At 43.0% G+C, this 13,662-nt stretch overlaps 1 protein-coding gene across 1 annotated transcript in view; it reads right to left on the reverse strand.

Annotated features, from left to right (window-relative positions):
• LOC311046417 (solute carrier family 22 member 23-like) overlaps positions 1 to 9,570 on the reverse strand; it is a 57,012-nt gene extending 47,442 nt beyond the window's left edge. Inside the window, exons 1-2 of the mRNA XM_084058705.1 lie at positions 9,156 to 9,570; positions 8,050 to 8,631 (exon numbers count right to left, since the gene is read on the reverse strand). Of these exons, the coding sequence (XP_083914831.1) occupies positions 8,050 to 8,526 (477 nt within the window). The 5' untranslated portion in view covers positions 8,527 to 8,631; positions 9,156 to 9,570. The remainder of the gene's footprint in view (positions 1 to 8,049; positions 8,632 to 9,155) is intronic.
• Between the last annotated feature and the right edge of the window lie 4,092 nt (positions 9,571 to 13,662).

Here is a 13,662-nt window from a genome sequence, read left to right on the forward strand (position 1 = left end):
ACAGAGAGGGTAAGAGGGAGTGTGAACAAGTGAATGTGGAGCAGGCAGGCGAGCAGACAGTTGCGAGCATCGCATAGCATAGCATGCATTACAGGCATTCTATTACGCGTCCTGTAGTAGTAAACGTACACGGCGAAATCCTGAGTGTTGCGGGTCCATTTTTTTCACTCCCAGAGTTAAAATAACACTCAGGATTCTCACTGTGTCAACTAAATGCCATTGCAGACGGTCTGTGCATGTGCAATTCAATACATAGGAGCCAGTTTATATCAACTGGGCGTGGGCATGTTTGCCAATAACCGCCACTACAGCATCTAGACAATAAAACACATTCTAGCAAGTAGCAAAGAGGATGAACAGAAACATGTTGAACAAGATGGGTAACAGCATGTGTCACTTTCCTGAAAAAAAAACAATACTGGCACATTCACAGAGCACTGCAGACACAACACACCATTCTACTCAATGGAAATAATGAACAACTGGAGCTTCTGTGTGCTCTTCCCACTGAGGAAAAAATGTCCAGGGTTACAAGAAGGCTGCTCCAGCTGCTTGACAAATTACCTTAGCGTCTGTAGGTTTTGCTATTGTGTCTGTTCGATCAATGTGTGTTGTTGTTGTTGTTTTTTCACCCCTCTCTAGAGAGACGAGCAATATGAAGGTTACAATGCGAGTACAGTACAGTATGTATGTCTACAACAACTGTAATGTCTGTCAAAGTCAAAAGTAATAGAACTCCAGGAGCTTTCAGGCTTTGAGCACTAGACAAGGGGAAAGGCCCGATGCAGCATGGGAGAAGAAGGAGAGGGGATGTAGGCAGATTGGGAAACAAATATATATATGTGCCTTTAGAATGTGTTAGTTAAGACCCATTAAGACCTGGAACGCATCTGTGTCATTTTTAGATTTGAGCTTAAAAGCATTATCTTACACTTTGGCTATTCACGAAAAATCGTGAAAATGAGTGCAAATCTTTATATATATATATTTTTAAAGCGAACATTTTTAACTCAAATCTCTGCTTCTGGGGGTCCCTGGAACAAAATATTTTGAGATAGGGGTTCGCGGCCAAATACATACATACAATTTTGGGGGTTCTTGACATGAAAAAGAACCACTGATATAGAAACATAGGTTTTTCAGAATCCTGTTGGGATATAGAGACATGTAGAATCGGCTTAAGGTCTTAATGGGTTAAGACCTTATTGGTTGGTTGGTAGATAGATAGGTTAGGTAGGTATGCATTTGTATGTATGCATTTGTTTATTTATTACTTGACATTACATAAATCTAGCTCATCAAAAAATAAAAGTAGCTTTACTGTTATTGTTATACAATATTTGTGTATATTTATATAGATATCCCTTGGCAATTTGCAACAGAGAGAAAAACTAGAAACTAAAGGGGTGCTCCACTGAGTGTCTGCAATGCGAGGTGGTCTACCCAGGGCTGTGTACAGAAAGTTATTGGTTGCATCTGTCAGGAGGATTCAAGGATGCTACGGGGAGAAGATAATGTATGGTTCAAAATAAAGCCCCTATGGTCAGAAGTGAAAACACCTTTGGAGGTGTATCTACAAATTGACTGGGGGAGCTTCTTGTAAAGTTACAGGGAGCAGACTTCTATTATTTCTTATATTAATCCACTGTTGGTCCTGCACCTGCCGTCCAGCGGATGTGCCAGTTTTATTTTGTCTGTACAATATAGAGGCCCCTCGACATGTGATTCCAATTTGGGGTTGACTACATGTTGCATTCATGATCCAGGCTTTTTCTTCTTCTTTTTTTTCTTTTTTTCTTTTTTAAGATCCCATTAAAAAACAGAGCCTACTCCCACAAAGGAATCCAAGGCAAATGTTCTAATTGTACAGCCAACAGTTCAACAGTTATAGGCCAAAACCTAAAGCAGGGTGGTATAGCGCCACTGAGGCCAATTTGAAACATTTGGTAAGGTTAGAGGGTACTTTGGCCTACTGGCTGCATGTACAAAAGGTTTGGCGCCGATTGGTCCGGTGGCTTGCGAGATAGTCTCACACACACACATACATATAAACAAACACACACAGACACAAACACAAACAGGGGCAAAAACATAATCTCTATCTTCTGAGATAATTAGGGCTGGGGATCTATTGATCAAATATTGATCAGACAGGTTGATATCAATATTGTGACGTGACGATATTGTGGGATTTGACAATTGGTGTCAAAATATTTACACCATGATATTTTAGAACAATAATAATCAGCAATACTTATATAATAATAACTAATTGAATAAAGCCAAATAATGGAACAGCTAGAACTGCCAGATAAATGCAGATTACCAAATTATATCACATTACTGACAATGCATAGGATATGCCATATCACAATATTACAATATCCATAATACCTATAATATCTAGTCTCATATCACACACAACATCAATAATTATATTGATAAATATTGTGTGATATTGCCCAGCTCAAAGAGAGAAAGAAACCCACCACCCATCCTCCGACCTCCGCCTCACATTCCATTACCTAATCCAACAAACAAACCCTGAAGACCAGCCAAAGGTCAAACACCCAGCCCTATGTTCACTCTTCACTGATCACAACCAGCACTTATCAGAAACAAACCTTGCAGTAAACACGCAGTGTGCACAGAGCTTTATCCTCACCACTTTAGTTATCAGAAACAGAGCATGTTGCACACACACACACACACACACACACACACACACACACACACACACACACACACACACACACACACACACACACACACACACACACACACACACACACACACACACACAGTCTGCAGGAGAGTTTTATCTTTCAGTCACACAAGTATCTCTTCTCCCAGTTGACGCCGTTAGTGGGTGTCGTTGTTGAGCTGACTTGGCATCTGCGGCGGGGTCATCCCCTCTCAACAGCTGAGGCCGTCTCCAACTGTCCCATACTGATCTGGGGTCTGTGCGAGTGACAGGCCAGCTGGGTAAACAGCATGGATGCACATGGAGCAGAGAGGCCGGGGGGAGTTAAAGACTACGGTATCAACTTGCAAAATCTTTTGGGTGTGCAACCTCATAGCGATATTGGGACTGGGTGTTCCCACCAATGCGCTTGTAAAGAACATACTGTATGCTGCAGATGTTATGTCTGCATGATTATGCTGCATTTTACTAAATAAAATATGTTTACTAATGAAAGTACTCAAATTAAAATGACATTATAATAGCAGCCATACTGCAGTGTTCTTCTCTGATCAGCAAAATAGGAGAGCAAAATACAACCCTGCCAGCCGTCAGACCACAACTGGACCCCCGCCAGTTTGCGTACAGGGCCAAAGGAGGGACATAGCATGCCTCCTCCACTCCCTCCACCAACATCTGGAATCACCAGACAATTTTGCAACAATTCTCTTTGTTGAACTCAGTTCCGCCTTCAACACCACTCAGTGCCATCAGAGGATATGGAAACTTCACTAACTCAACAACCCTCCACTCCTCATCAACTGGATTAACATCTTCCTCAGGAACAGACTACAGGGCAGGCTTCTAGAATAGGCATAGCATCATTATCAAATGTCATCAGTCAACACGAGCCACTCAGGGCTGTGACCTGCGTCCCTTCCTTTAAACACCCTTTACACAAATGACTCTATCAGCCTCTCGCCCATCAACACATACTTCAGATACACTGATGACTCTGTTACAGCTTATCAAAAGCGATTTCCAAACATAACATAATGGTGCACTGACAATCATTTACAGTGATACGTGGACAAAACAAAAGAACTGGTCATTAACACACCACACACTGGACTGAACCCCCCTCCACCCATGGAAAGACAGTAAAAAAGGTTGACAACTTCACATATCTTGACTTGGACTCACTTTGGACAATAAACTCAGCTTTGATCGACGCTATCGACGCTATCTCTTCTATCCATACACGATTCCTGCAAACCCTCCATGTTATCTGTAAGCTCAGAGGAACACTGTCTTTTAGTTACTCTAAATAAGCATAATTCATCCCATTCTGTTGTACTGTTCCCCATGCTTTTTCAACATGTTGACCATCTCCAACCAATACAAACAGGCTGCCTCTGAAATATCCTTCCACGCAAAACTCTCACACCTGAATGACAGAGCCAGCACACGCCTCGCACTCACATAGCAAATGAAACTGATCACCCCCTCAATCATCACTTCACAATAATGCTGCGAAAAGGGTTGCTTTTGCAGGAGTGTTGTCCACTCTGCTATTGCAGCATTAAACAAACTGCCTTGCTGACATGTTGTTGTGTGTTATTGAGTATGGATGTATTTTAGAGATCCAATGAATTGTCTTTACCTGTATGTTGTGTCGCATGCTACTGTTTATGTGTCTCTATGTTGAGCAGGCTGTGAAAACAAATATCCCTCTGGGACAATAGTCTAATCTAAAATTGAATCTAATCTAATAGCTTCAAAAGGTGTGTAGCTTTGTGGCAGTCAAATGTTTCTCCATAGGATAATTATGTTTCAAAACACAGAGATCCTAATCTTACAACAAAGTGTCACATCTTGCCAATTAATCAGACGCTATATTCCATGTGTGCATGCGTTTGATTTGATGAGCTGCTTCTTCAGGCAGCGTGTGCCGCTGTTATATCCGTCTGAATGGGAGTGGATTGGGCAGAGAGCAGAGAGACCCTACTAGTCTCCCAGTAATGATACATTCTCATTTCCATGGCTCAGCCCAATTAAACAAGGCCCAGAGGAGACCCAGGACTCTATTAGAGCAGGTCTCCACATCAGCACCACATTCTCTAACTCCTCAGTGCTCATCAGAGCCTCCTCCTGATGTTGCCCTAGTGAACTACACCAAGAGGCATGTCACACGCTCTCTCTTCTGCAGATTAAACCTATGAAGTGCACGACTGGGAATAAAGCCAATGGACATTTTATATCTTCTTGTGTGGGACGTTGACTGTTAATAGGGTGTGAAGGGGTTAAACGTGTGATGGTATATTTTTACTAGAGACATGAGTGTTGGCACTCCGCTCTGCTGCTGATGTATAGGATGTCTCACACACACACACACACACACACACGGTCATGTGCAGTTATGCCGAAGCGATCCACACACATGGCTGCTGAGTCAGCACTTCCTGCATAGTGTCACGTCCCCCGACTTCCACTGAGGTCGTATGAAAGGTAGAGATATGGTCAGGAGAGTCAATTCTCTTCCAATCTGGCTTCCCGTCAGGAGTCACCTGAACGCCTGCCTCTCTCGAATCAATTTCTCCCAAGCATGACCTTGTCACAACATGGAATGTCTGGGTCAGGGAAGGGCACCGTTCCAGAGGCTTTCACCAACTGCTCAGCTCTGTCACTGACTGTTCTGCTCTGGTGGCAGTGTCAACATGACATTCAGAGGACGACAGGACGTGTGTGTATGTGTTGCGTGTCTGTGTGTGTGTGTGTAAAGGTAACACAAATACATGTATTCACAGCCTACTAAGCCACCAAGTATTCGAAAATCCAACAGCGCTGTGGTACAACACCGTTGGTCAACATACACACTAAAATCCTAACCCTAAGGCTTTAGCTGTGTAGGGCTGTAGGCGCCTGATTATGTCTGTGTGTTGTTGGGGAGCGAATGAGGTGTGGGAGGGGTCTCATGCTAGTACGCTGGTGTTGTAATCGTGATTCGGTGCTCGAGTCGGCCTTCATGAATGCAACAATATCTTTCTGGTTAACGTAGTTGATGTAGTTTGCCTACGTTTGCTTACCCGTTGAACGGCGTAGTTCGATTTGAGGGTACACGACTGAATATAAACTGCTCTGGCGATGTCCACTGTTCATTTGACAAGTATGCAGCAAGAAATTACATATCTAGCCATCTTTTTCTGCCATCCTTTCTGACTGACACACACAAAGCCACGGAACTGTAGGAGGGGCGTTGGGGTAGATGTTTGCTAATGTTATGAATATAGCAAACATAACATAGCAAGTTATAAGGTATTTTCATAAAACATACATCTGACCATGTCGTGTTAGCCTATTAACCACGTGAACCATAGATCACAATGCAAGATTTGGTGTCGCGAGAAAAGAGAGGAACAAGTATAGAGCCCTGGGGGACACCGGTCAATGAAGTATATAGGGTTGCATTTTGTTTTGAAACACAAAATATGGCCATGGGTGTTGTGGCGACAAGGATTAAGGGATTAAGACTAACCGTTTCTTAGCATCTTTAGGAGGGGGAGTATAAGTTATTTTAAATTGGGGAAGCTGTTGCATCAGTTTCTCCACTCAGATGGTGTCCAGTACAGTCTCTTCAGGCAGGGCGGGATTATCAGGATATCAAATATAGTTCCTCATACCCTGAATATGTTTCAGCCCCCAGGTGAAGGGTGTTTGAATACAGCTAGCTGAATAGCGTGTGCACCAGAATTATTAGAGCAGCCTCTCCAATTAGGTACCACTGGACAGCAAATGAGAGCATGGACGGTGTATCGTGTCTCCTGGCTCACAGTGGACAAGATGCAAGAGCTCCATTTTATGTGCTGGCTGTTTAAGCATGGACATTATCAGTGATAAACAGATGGATTGCTGGCATCACGGTGAGCCAAAAGCTCAGCATGGCACAGTCTCCTCTTCCCATGGCACAGGAGGGACGCTATGAAGAATTCAGATCAAACCAATGCCACTTCTATTTGATCACGTCAAATCAAATATTTGAGAGAGAAATACGGTATCCTGATGAACTGGACACCACTTGTTTACAGTGTCGCACAAGTGGCGTGTAAGGTTATTACATTGCATCACTCACAACGATGAAGATGTTCTTCAGCACAGCCAATGTCTGACATTAGGTGCTGACATGGCAGCACGACACATTCAATATACAATATAGGGTATGTTACACCGGAACATTTCCATTTGAAATGACAGAAAATCATATCGACTCGAGTTCACAACAAAAGCACGAGATGATTTTCAAAACCCAGCACTCTCACGTAGGAATTATTATAAAATCGGTCTAATAAATGAGCTGCAATAAAGGGAACTCGCGGCTTTTAAATCCTCCTCAGGTTGTGAGGCTTATTTCTGAAAACAAATGGCATAATCACAAAGCTCATAAGTCAAATACGCGAGAAGGACCTTCTGTTTTACCTCACACAATTAAATGATGCTTGATGTGGGTAGGTAATAATTATGCACAGTATCCACACACAGCAGAAGGGCTGATAGAAGTAATCCCTCATTTAGCTTAACCTCCATCTAAATTATGTTGAACCATAATGACAACAGACATGATAAGGCCTCATCCTGACAAACCGAGATAGAGATCCAACTGCATACCAGAAAGAGAGGGGGGGGGGTGCGAAGACTTTGGAGGGCAGATGATTTTTTTGTCAAGTGGCTTTAGTGTTATTACACAAAGTGTAACAATGCCAAAGGACAGTGGCATGTCTCTGCGATAGGTCGTTACCTCGAGTCAGCTGCTGGGATGACTCATGCTGCTGTCCCCGACTGGCATGAAAGCATGCTCTGGTCTATACCATGTGAGCGACTGTCTCCCCATGTCCTACTTTAGAACCACGATTTGTCAAAGGTGCATGAAAGTGATTAGTCTACCAATGCTATTTCATATGCAGTAGCCTTGCCCACATGGTAAAACGCCCCACTGTGGAGGAGAAACCCTGCATTCTGTCCCCCGAGGGGAGGGGGGGGGCATCTGCCTCAAGTCTAGATATACAGTATAGAATAGATTTGCCACATGCAATATAAAGGTGTCAGTCAGTCAGTCAGTCAGCAGCAGATCAAGGCCATCACCTGATAAATGCTGTGGTTCAAAATAAAGAAAATAGAGGCCTATTCATTGGGTTTTGAAATCAGAAGGTGTCCATCACTCACACAATGCATTCCACTCGTCATCATGAAATGATCCACGAAAAGCCTATTATAGGTGGGATGGGGGCCATTGATACATCTGCATGTATTGATAAGACTGAGAGAGAGAAGGGATTCCATGATGCACGAGGATGCATTGAGCATAAACTTACCTTGGTGACAACATTCCGCACGAGCCCGGTCTGCAGCTCAAACGTCCATTCCTTGCACATGCACTGCATGTTGGCCGTGTCATTCTTAGTTCCATTGGGTGTTGTTGAATGTTGATAAGCGGGACTCGTGCTGCTGTTATGTATTGGACTGTGAAATAAAGCGGAATGACTTCTTGTCACATTGGTGACATTCGCCAAAACAGGCTGGTGGACACACGTGTTGTTCGGCTGGGCGAGGAGGAAATTATCGGAATACTGGCTGAATCCGATGAATATCGCCGGGATCCACGTCAGGACAATGAGGTGTCTCTGGTAATTCCCGAATCCCCCGAGGAACGGCAGGACGCAGTCGTCGATGCGGAACAGCACTCCCGGGGGCGACGCGGTGCCGTCGGGAGACACGAAGCCGTTCTCCGGCTGCTGGCGGTCCGGGTCCGTGTCGAGCTGCACCACGGCCATCGTCGCGGTCTCGCTCATGGATGGATGCGTGTGGAAGCAGCAGTCAGTCAGTCAGTGAGCCGGTGGGTTGGTTGGTAGTGCTACTACTGCCCCTGTCGAGTCCACGATCGGTGTTGCCAGGTTCTGCGAGAGAAACAAGCGTTCAAGGTCGAGAAAAACGAGCCCCAAAAGAAGCGACATGAGCACTTTAAACCTAATACATACTGTATATACATACGTCGGCTATTTGAAAATAGCCGGTCTACAAGCTCCCATTGGCTTGTAGATCGGCTATTTTCAAAAGAAATCTTGAAATAAAATGCTGAATATTTGGAAGATTATTTTTTAAACATTCTAACACCACACATCTGGTACAGGGCTCTTTGGGCACAAAATAGTTTCAGATGGGGGCTAGAGAGGGACACTTGCATATTAATTTGGGGGTCCATGACAAAATGTTTGAGAACCACTGGTCTAAGTGGTTAGGAAATAAGCCCAAATAAGCAACTACACTTTAGAAAGAAGCCCAAGCAACTACACAGGAAAAACTAGCCCCAAGGTCGCTTATAATAAGCGGACATGGCAACACTGTCCACAATGCGTCAATGCCCCCGCTCTGGTGCTGAAAGCAGTGCGCACTCAATCACTGGAATGGAAATAAGACGCACCTCTTTATTATCAGGAAGCATTCACTTCACTCCGTGTGTTGCCTGCCACCGAAAGAAAAGGATATTCGGTTGAAAAGCACCGGAACAGGAGAGACCGCAGTGGTGCAGCCTATGTATAATCAGTGGTAGAGTAATAGTATGTCCCTTTAGGCCCCCTCGTCTCATACATTGTAGCCGACGTTGTGTCGTTGTAGGACGGCGTGCCGTCGGAGGAAGTGCCGAGTCCGCCCTCTCCTGAGGGCGCTACAGGTAACACACCTGTCTGTCCACAAATATAGACCTTAGTCCCGTCCCTTTAAAGACTCTACTATGTCGCTGGTGCACTATGGTCCTCCTACACGTCAAAGGTTCTGTAGACTAATACAACAATGTAAAATGCCAACTTGAACAAACACATTATCAAAACAGAACACAGCTAGCCAGGTAGGTGTCTACCTACGTCCGAGAGGAGGCGGGACTCGCTCTATTCCCCACCCACCATCTACCATCTCGCTGTAGTGGATTGGAGCATAAAGCTACTATAGTGTCTGTAGCCTATTGTTACTGTACAGAGACAGACATGCAGACTGGTTTGGCCATAATATCAATGTGCCAGGAAAACTCTGAGATTTGCACAATGAACCCGGTAACTTTGTTTAAGGCAATAACTATGATATATCATATAACTGAATAAAAATGTAGGATAGCGACACTATTATTATTATTATGATATATTATTGTGTTATTATTATTATTATTATTATTATTATTATTAATAATGATAATATTGATATTATTCTTATGCCTAGGTTAGTGTGTGTGTGTGTGTGTGTGTGTGTGTGTGTGTGTGTGTGTGTGTGTGTGTGTGTGTGTGTGTGTGTGTGTGTGTGTGTGTGTGTGTGTGTGTGTGTGTGTGTGCGTGTGTGTGTGTGTGAGAGAGGGGGGATTAGCATTTTTGTAAATGCATGTTTCCTCTGCCTATAAAGCCCCTTTAAATTGAATTGAATTGAGAGAGAGAGAGAGAGAGAGAGAGAGAGGGGGGGGCGTTGATTTAAATTAGGGGGTAGGGAGTATGGACATCGTCCTGAGTCCTACCACTTTTGGATGTCCGACTACCATTCATTTTACCTAATATAAGATATGTTTTCTCTTCTGTGAAACAATTTTATTGACTCTACAATGGGTTAACTCAGGGTTTCCCTTTCTGCTCCCCCACATGCTGTAGTGTGATTGGCTGGGTATAGAGCCAATCATTTAAGCAGAGTCAGCCCTCCTGTCACCTTGCAACACAGTTGGATTGAGGCAGGAGGAGAACTGGGTTAAGGGTTTGATTGAATCTTCTATAAGGCACCTCCACATTCCTCATTCAACTATTAAAACATTTGGTTACTGGTGTGATAGTAATATCTTGACTTGCAAAGAAAGCTAGCAAAGCCAATTTCTCTTCAAGTTCATGCAGACTGACATATCATATAAGGCCCAAGCACAGGTTCCCCCCATGGACGGATTATGGACTGGGCCTATAGGGCCAGTGTCCAGAGGCCCTTGACTACTAGGGTGCCCCTGAGGCCCTGGGTTTGCGAGGGCGATCGACAATTTACTAGAATGTATATAGATTAACGCTCAAACAAGTGGGCCCCTCTACCTACACAGTACAAGGCCCCTCTTACTGTATGGCCGTCTAACAGGTCTAACATCTGACTAACAGACGTTTACATGCAAATATTAAGTGAGTAAATAAGTAAGTAAAGTAAATGCAAATAAATATCATGTAAATGCACTAAGTTGTAGACGTGTCCTGTATGATGAAATGTCTACAGGTGCTTTCTTGACCCACACATGCCTTACAATTTAAGTAGTGTGTTTGTGTGTCCACCTGACTACCTGTCCTGGGTAGTGCAGGCGGGCTGGCCGGCAGACCACGTCATCACGCTCATGTCACTATGACTCGCCATAACCGGGTTCCCAATGCAGCTACGCCCAAATATGGAGTGTGTTGTCTAACCTCAATGTGTCGTCATGGCATCAGGTGCAAACAAATCAGTGAGCTCCATATATGGGCACAAAAGGGGCCATGCCCATAAATAGGTATATACTGATGACATCAGCTACCTCCATATATGGGCATAAAAGGGACAAAGACAGATGCAGAGATCTCCATATATGAGTATATTGGTAGGATTGCGTGCAACATAGGTGTTCGGGCCGCTCTAGATGGCCCAAACCTCTAGTATGTTAAATGGGCAATGAGAGAGATATGAAATATTATCTATATTCTATAACGTATATCATTAATATTGCAGAACATATTCCAGGAGTATATTCATTTATATTAATCTGCTCCTATCAATGTAATGCAGAACGGCAGTTAATGTGTTTTAAGACATTTTGGTGGGATGAGAGGCAGAAAGACAGGGATAGTTTTATTCCATGTTTACTATTTTTGTCATACTCATATATGTCCCATTTTAATGCATTGGTCGACCCAATTTAAAAACTTTACTTGCACATATCAGTAAACTTGTTCAATTACCATAGCTGAACTGTCAAACCAGGCAACACACGCCTCCACCCGACTGTCAGTGTTTAACAATGCTTCACTCTCCAGGACACAGTGTGCCACTGCACTGCATGGCTATTAGTCGAGTCCAGCTGAATGTTTGGTTATTATGACTTATAACCAACCAATTAGCACTTACCCAGGACTGGAAATTCAACCCGGTAACAGGAAATGTGGGCACCAAAACATTCTGGGCACTAGGGAAATATGGGCGCCCGAAAGAGTGGGCACTTTGGGGGAAGAAGAGTGGGCACCAGGGAAATCTGATCAGATCAGATTCACTTTATTGTCAGTCACATAGATCAGGGGTTTTCAACAGGTGGTCCGTGGACCACTGGTGGTCTGTGAAGGTATTGCATGTGGTCCCTGACCATGCATTTAGTAATTGTGAAAGTGAGAGTGAATATTTTCTTCCATGGAACAGTGCACTAAATGATCTGGTGACAATATGATGATGTGTCAATGTTGTCAGTTACTGGGAAGTCGGAGGTCATCAGCTCAAGAAATTCCACAGAAAATCCCAAGAAGGGGAAGTGTAAGGGATTGCGAGATTGAGTCATCATTATTAGGAAAAGTGCCCTTATAATAACATGTGTCTGCTCACTCATACATTAGATACAAAACATGAGTTTAGTGGAAGGTTGGATAAAGTAAGAGAATGGAATAAGGGTAGCTGTGGGGTAGGAATAGATCAGTGGTTCTCTTTGTTTTAGCTCTGGACCACTCACATATTTCAGTTAAATAATGCCTGGGCTTGATATAATTTGTTGCACATAGTATCGTGCAGCAAATTAAATCAAGCCCTTAACAGTTATTATTTAATTGCAAGCTTTTCCTCCCACACCACACCTATTAATTCAATTTTTTTCTTACATTTAATGTACTTATTCAATATTATTTTTAATACATTTTACAGAGGTACTTTATTCTATTTACATTTATTCTATTTACATTTTAAAAGACTTTCCCATGGACCACCTGCAGGCCTAATTATGCCATGGACCACTATTAGTCCGTGGACAATTGGTTGAGACATGGGATGCATAGAAAGTGTTACCAAAACACTAATTAGTCCATGTCCCCGCACAACACATTTTATATTATTTTGAGATTAAGTTTTGGCATAGTTGGTATAAGTTAGGGTTAGGGTTAGTTCTACTGAGGGTAGGGTTGGGGTTAAGGTTAGGTTTAGGCAAAGTTTTACTAAAAGGTGCCCAGTCTTCCCCCATAAGGTGTCCACTTTTACTGGTGCCCACTGTTCTCTAGTGCCCAGTCTTCCCAGAAAAAGGTGCCCAGATTTCCCTAGCCAAAACCATATTAACCCAGTTATATGGAAACACGCGTTAGTAGGCTAATCTAAAACTACAAACTTATGAATGTTGCATTTAAAGACCTTTGTGTATTGTTAAAAACATACAAATAATGAACATTTACTTACATAGGCCTATTCGTCACGAAAACTAAGAAATTGGGGACATGTCTAACAATATCTGCACAAACACCTGTGCAATATAAATAGGCCTAGTCATCATTGAGAACTCTTGATATAGGACTTATTTGACACTTAATTTGACCATGGATATTACCTTTGGGGACATGCTATAACTCACGTCTATCATTCGACATTGTGACATAGACATAGAAAATAGCAGACAGGCCCCAGTGTGAGATGAAGAAGAGGCACACACTGCTGTAACTTATATTGTATTACACAATGCTGCCCTCCACTGGCTGACTCGAATAATGTTACTTCCTACTGATTATTGCAGAGCATTTGAAAAACAAAAGAAAGAAGGAAAGTAAGAAAGAAAATCCTGTAAACAGTGTGGGCACTGCGGCTCAAGGTAGCAACTTAAATTTAGTATTGGCTGATAATAATATGGACTTTAGCTGGGTTTAATTGATTTGTCTATGACAAGCAGGTGTAAATTTCCATCTAAAATACAAAATAACTATTATTAATTTATG

This window comes from Gymnoscopelus microlampas, assembly GCF_963454915.1.
Source record: "Gymnoscopelus microlampas genome assembly, chromosome: 5".
Classification (NCBI taxonomy): Eukaryota; Metazoa; Chordata; class Actinopteri; order Myctophiformes; family Myctophidae; genus Gymnoscopelus; species Gymnoscopelus microlampas.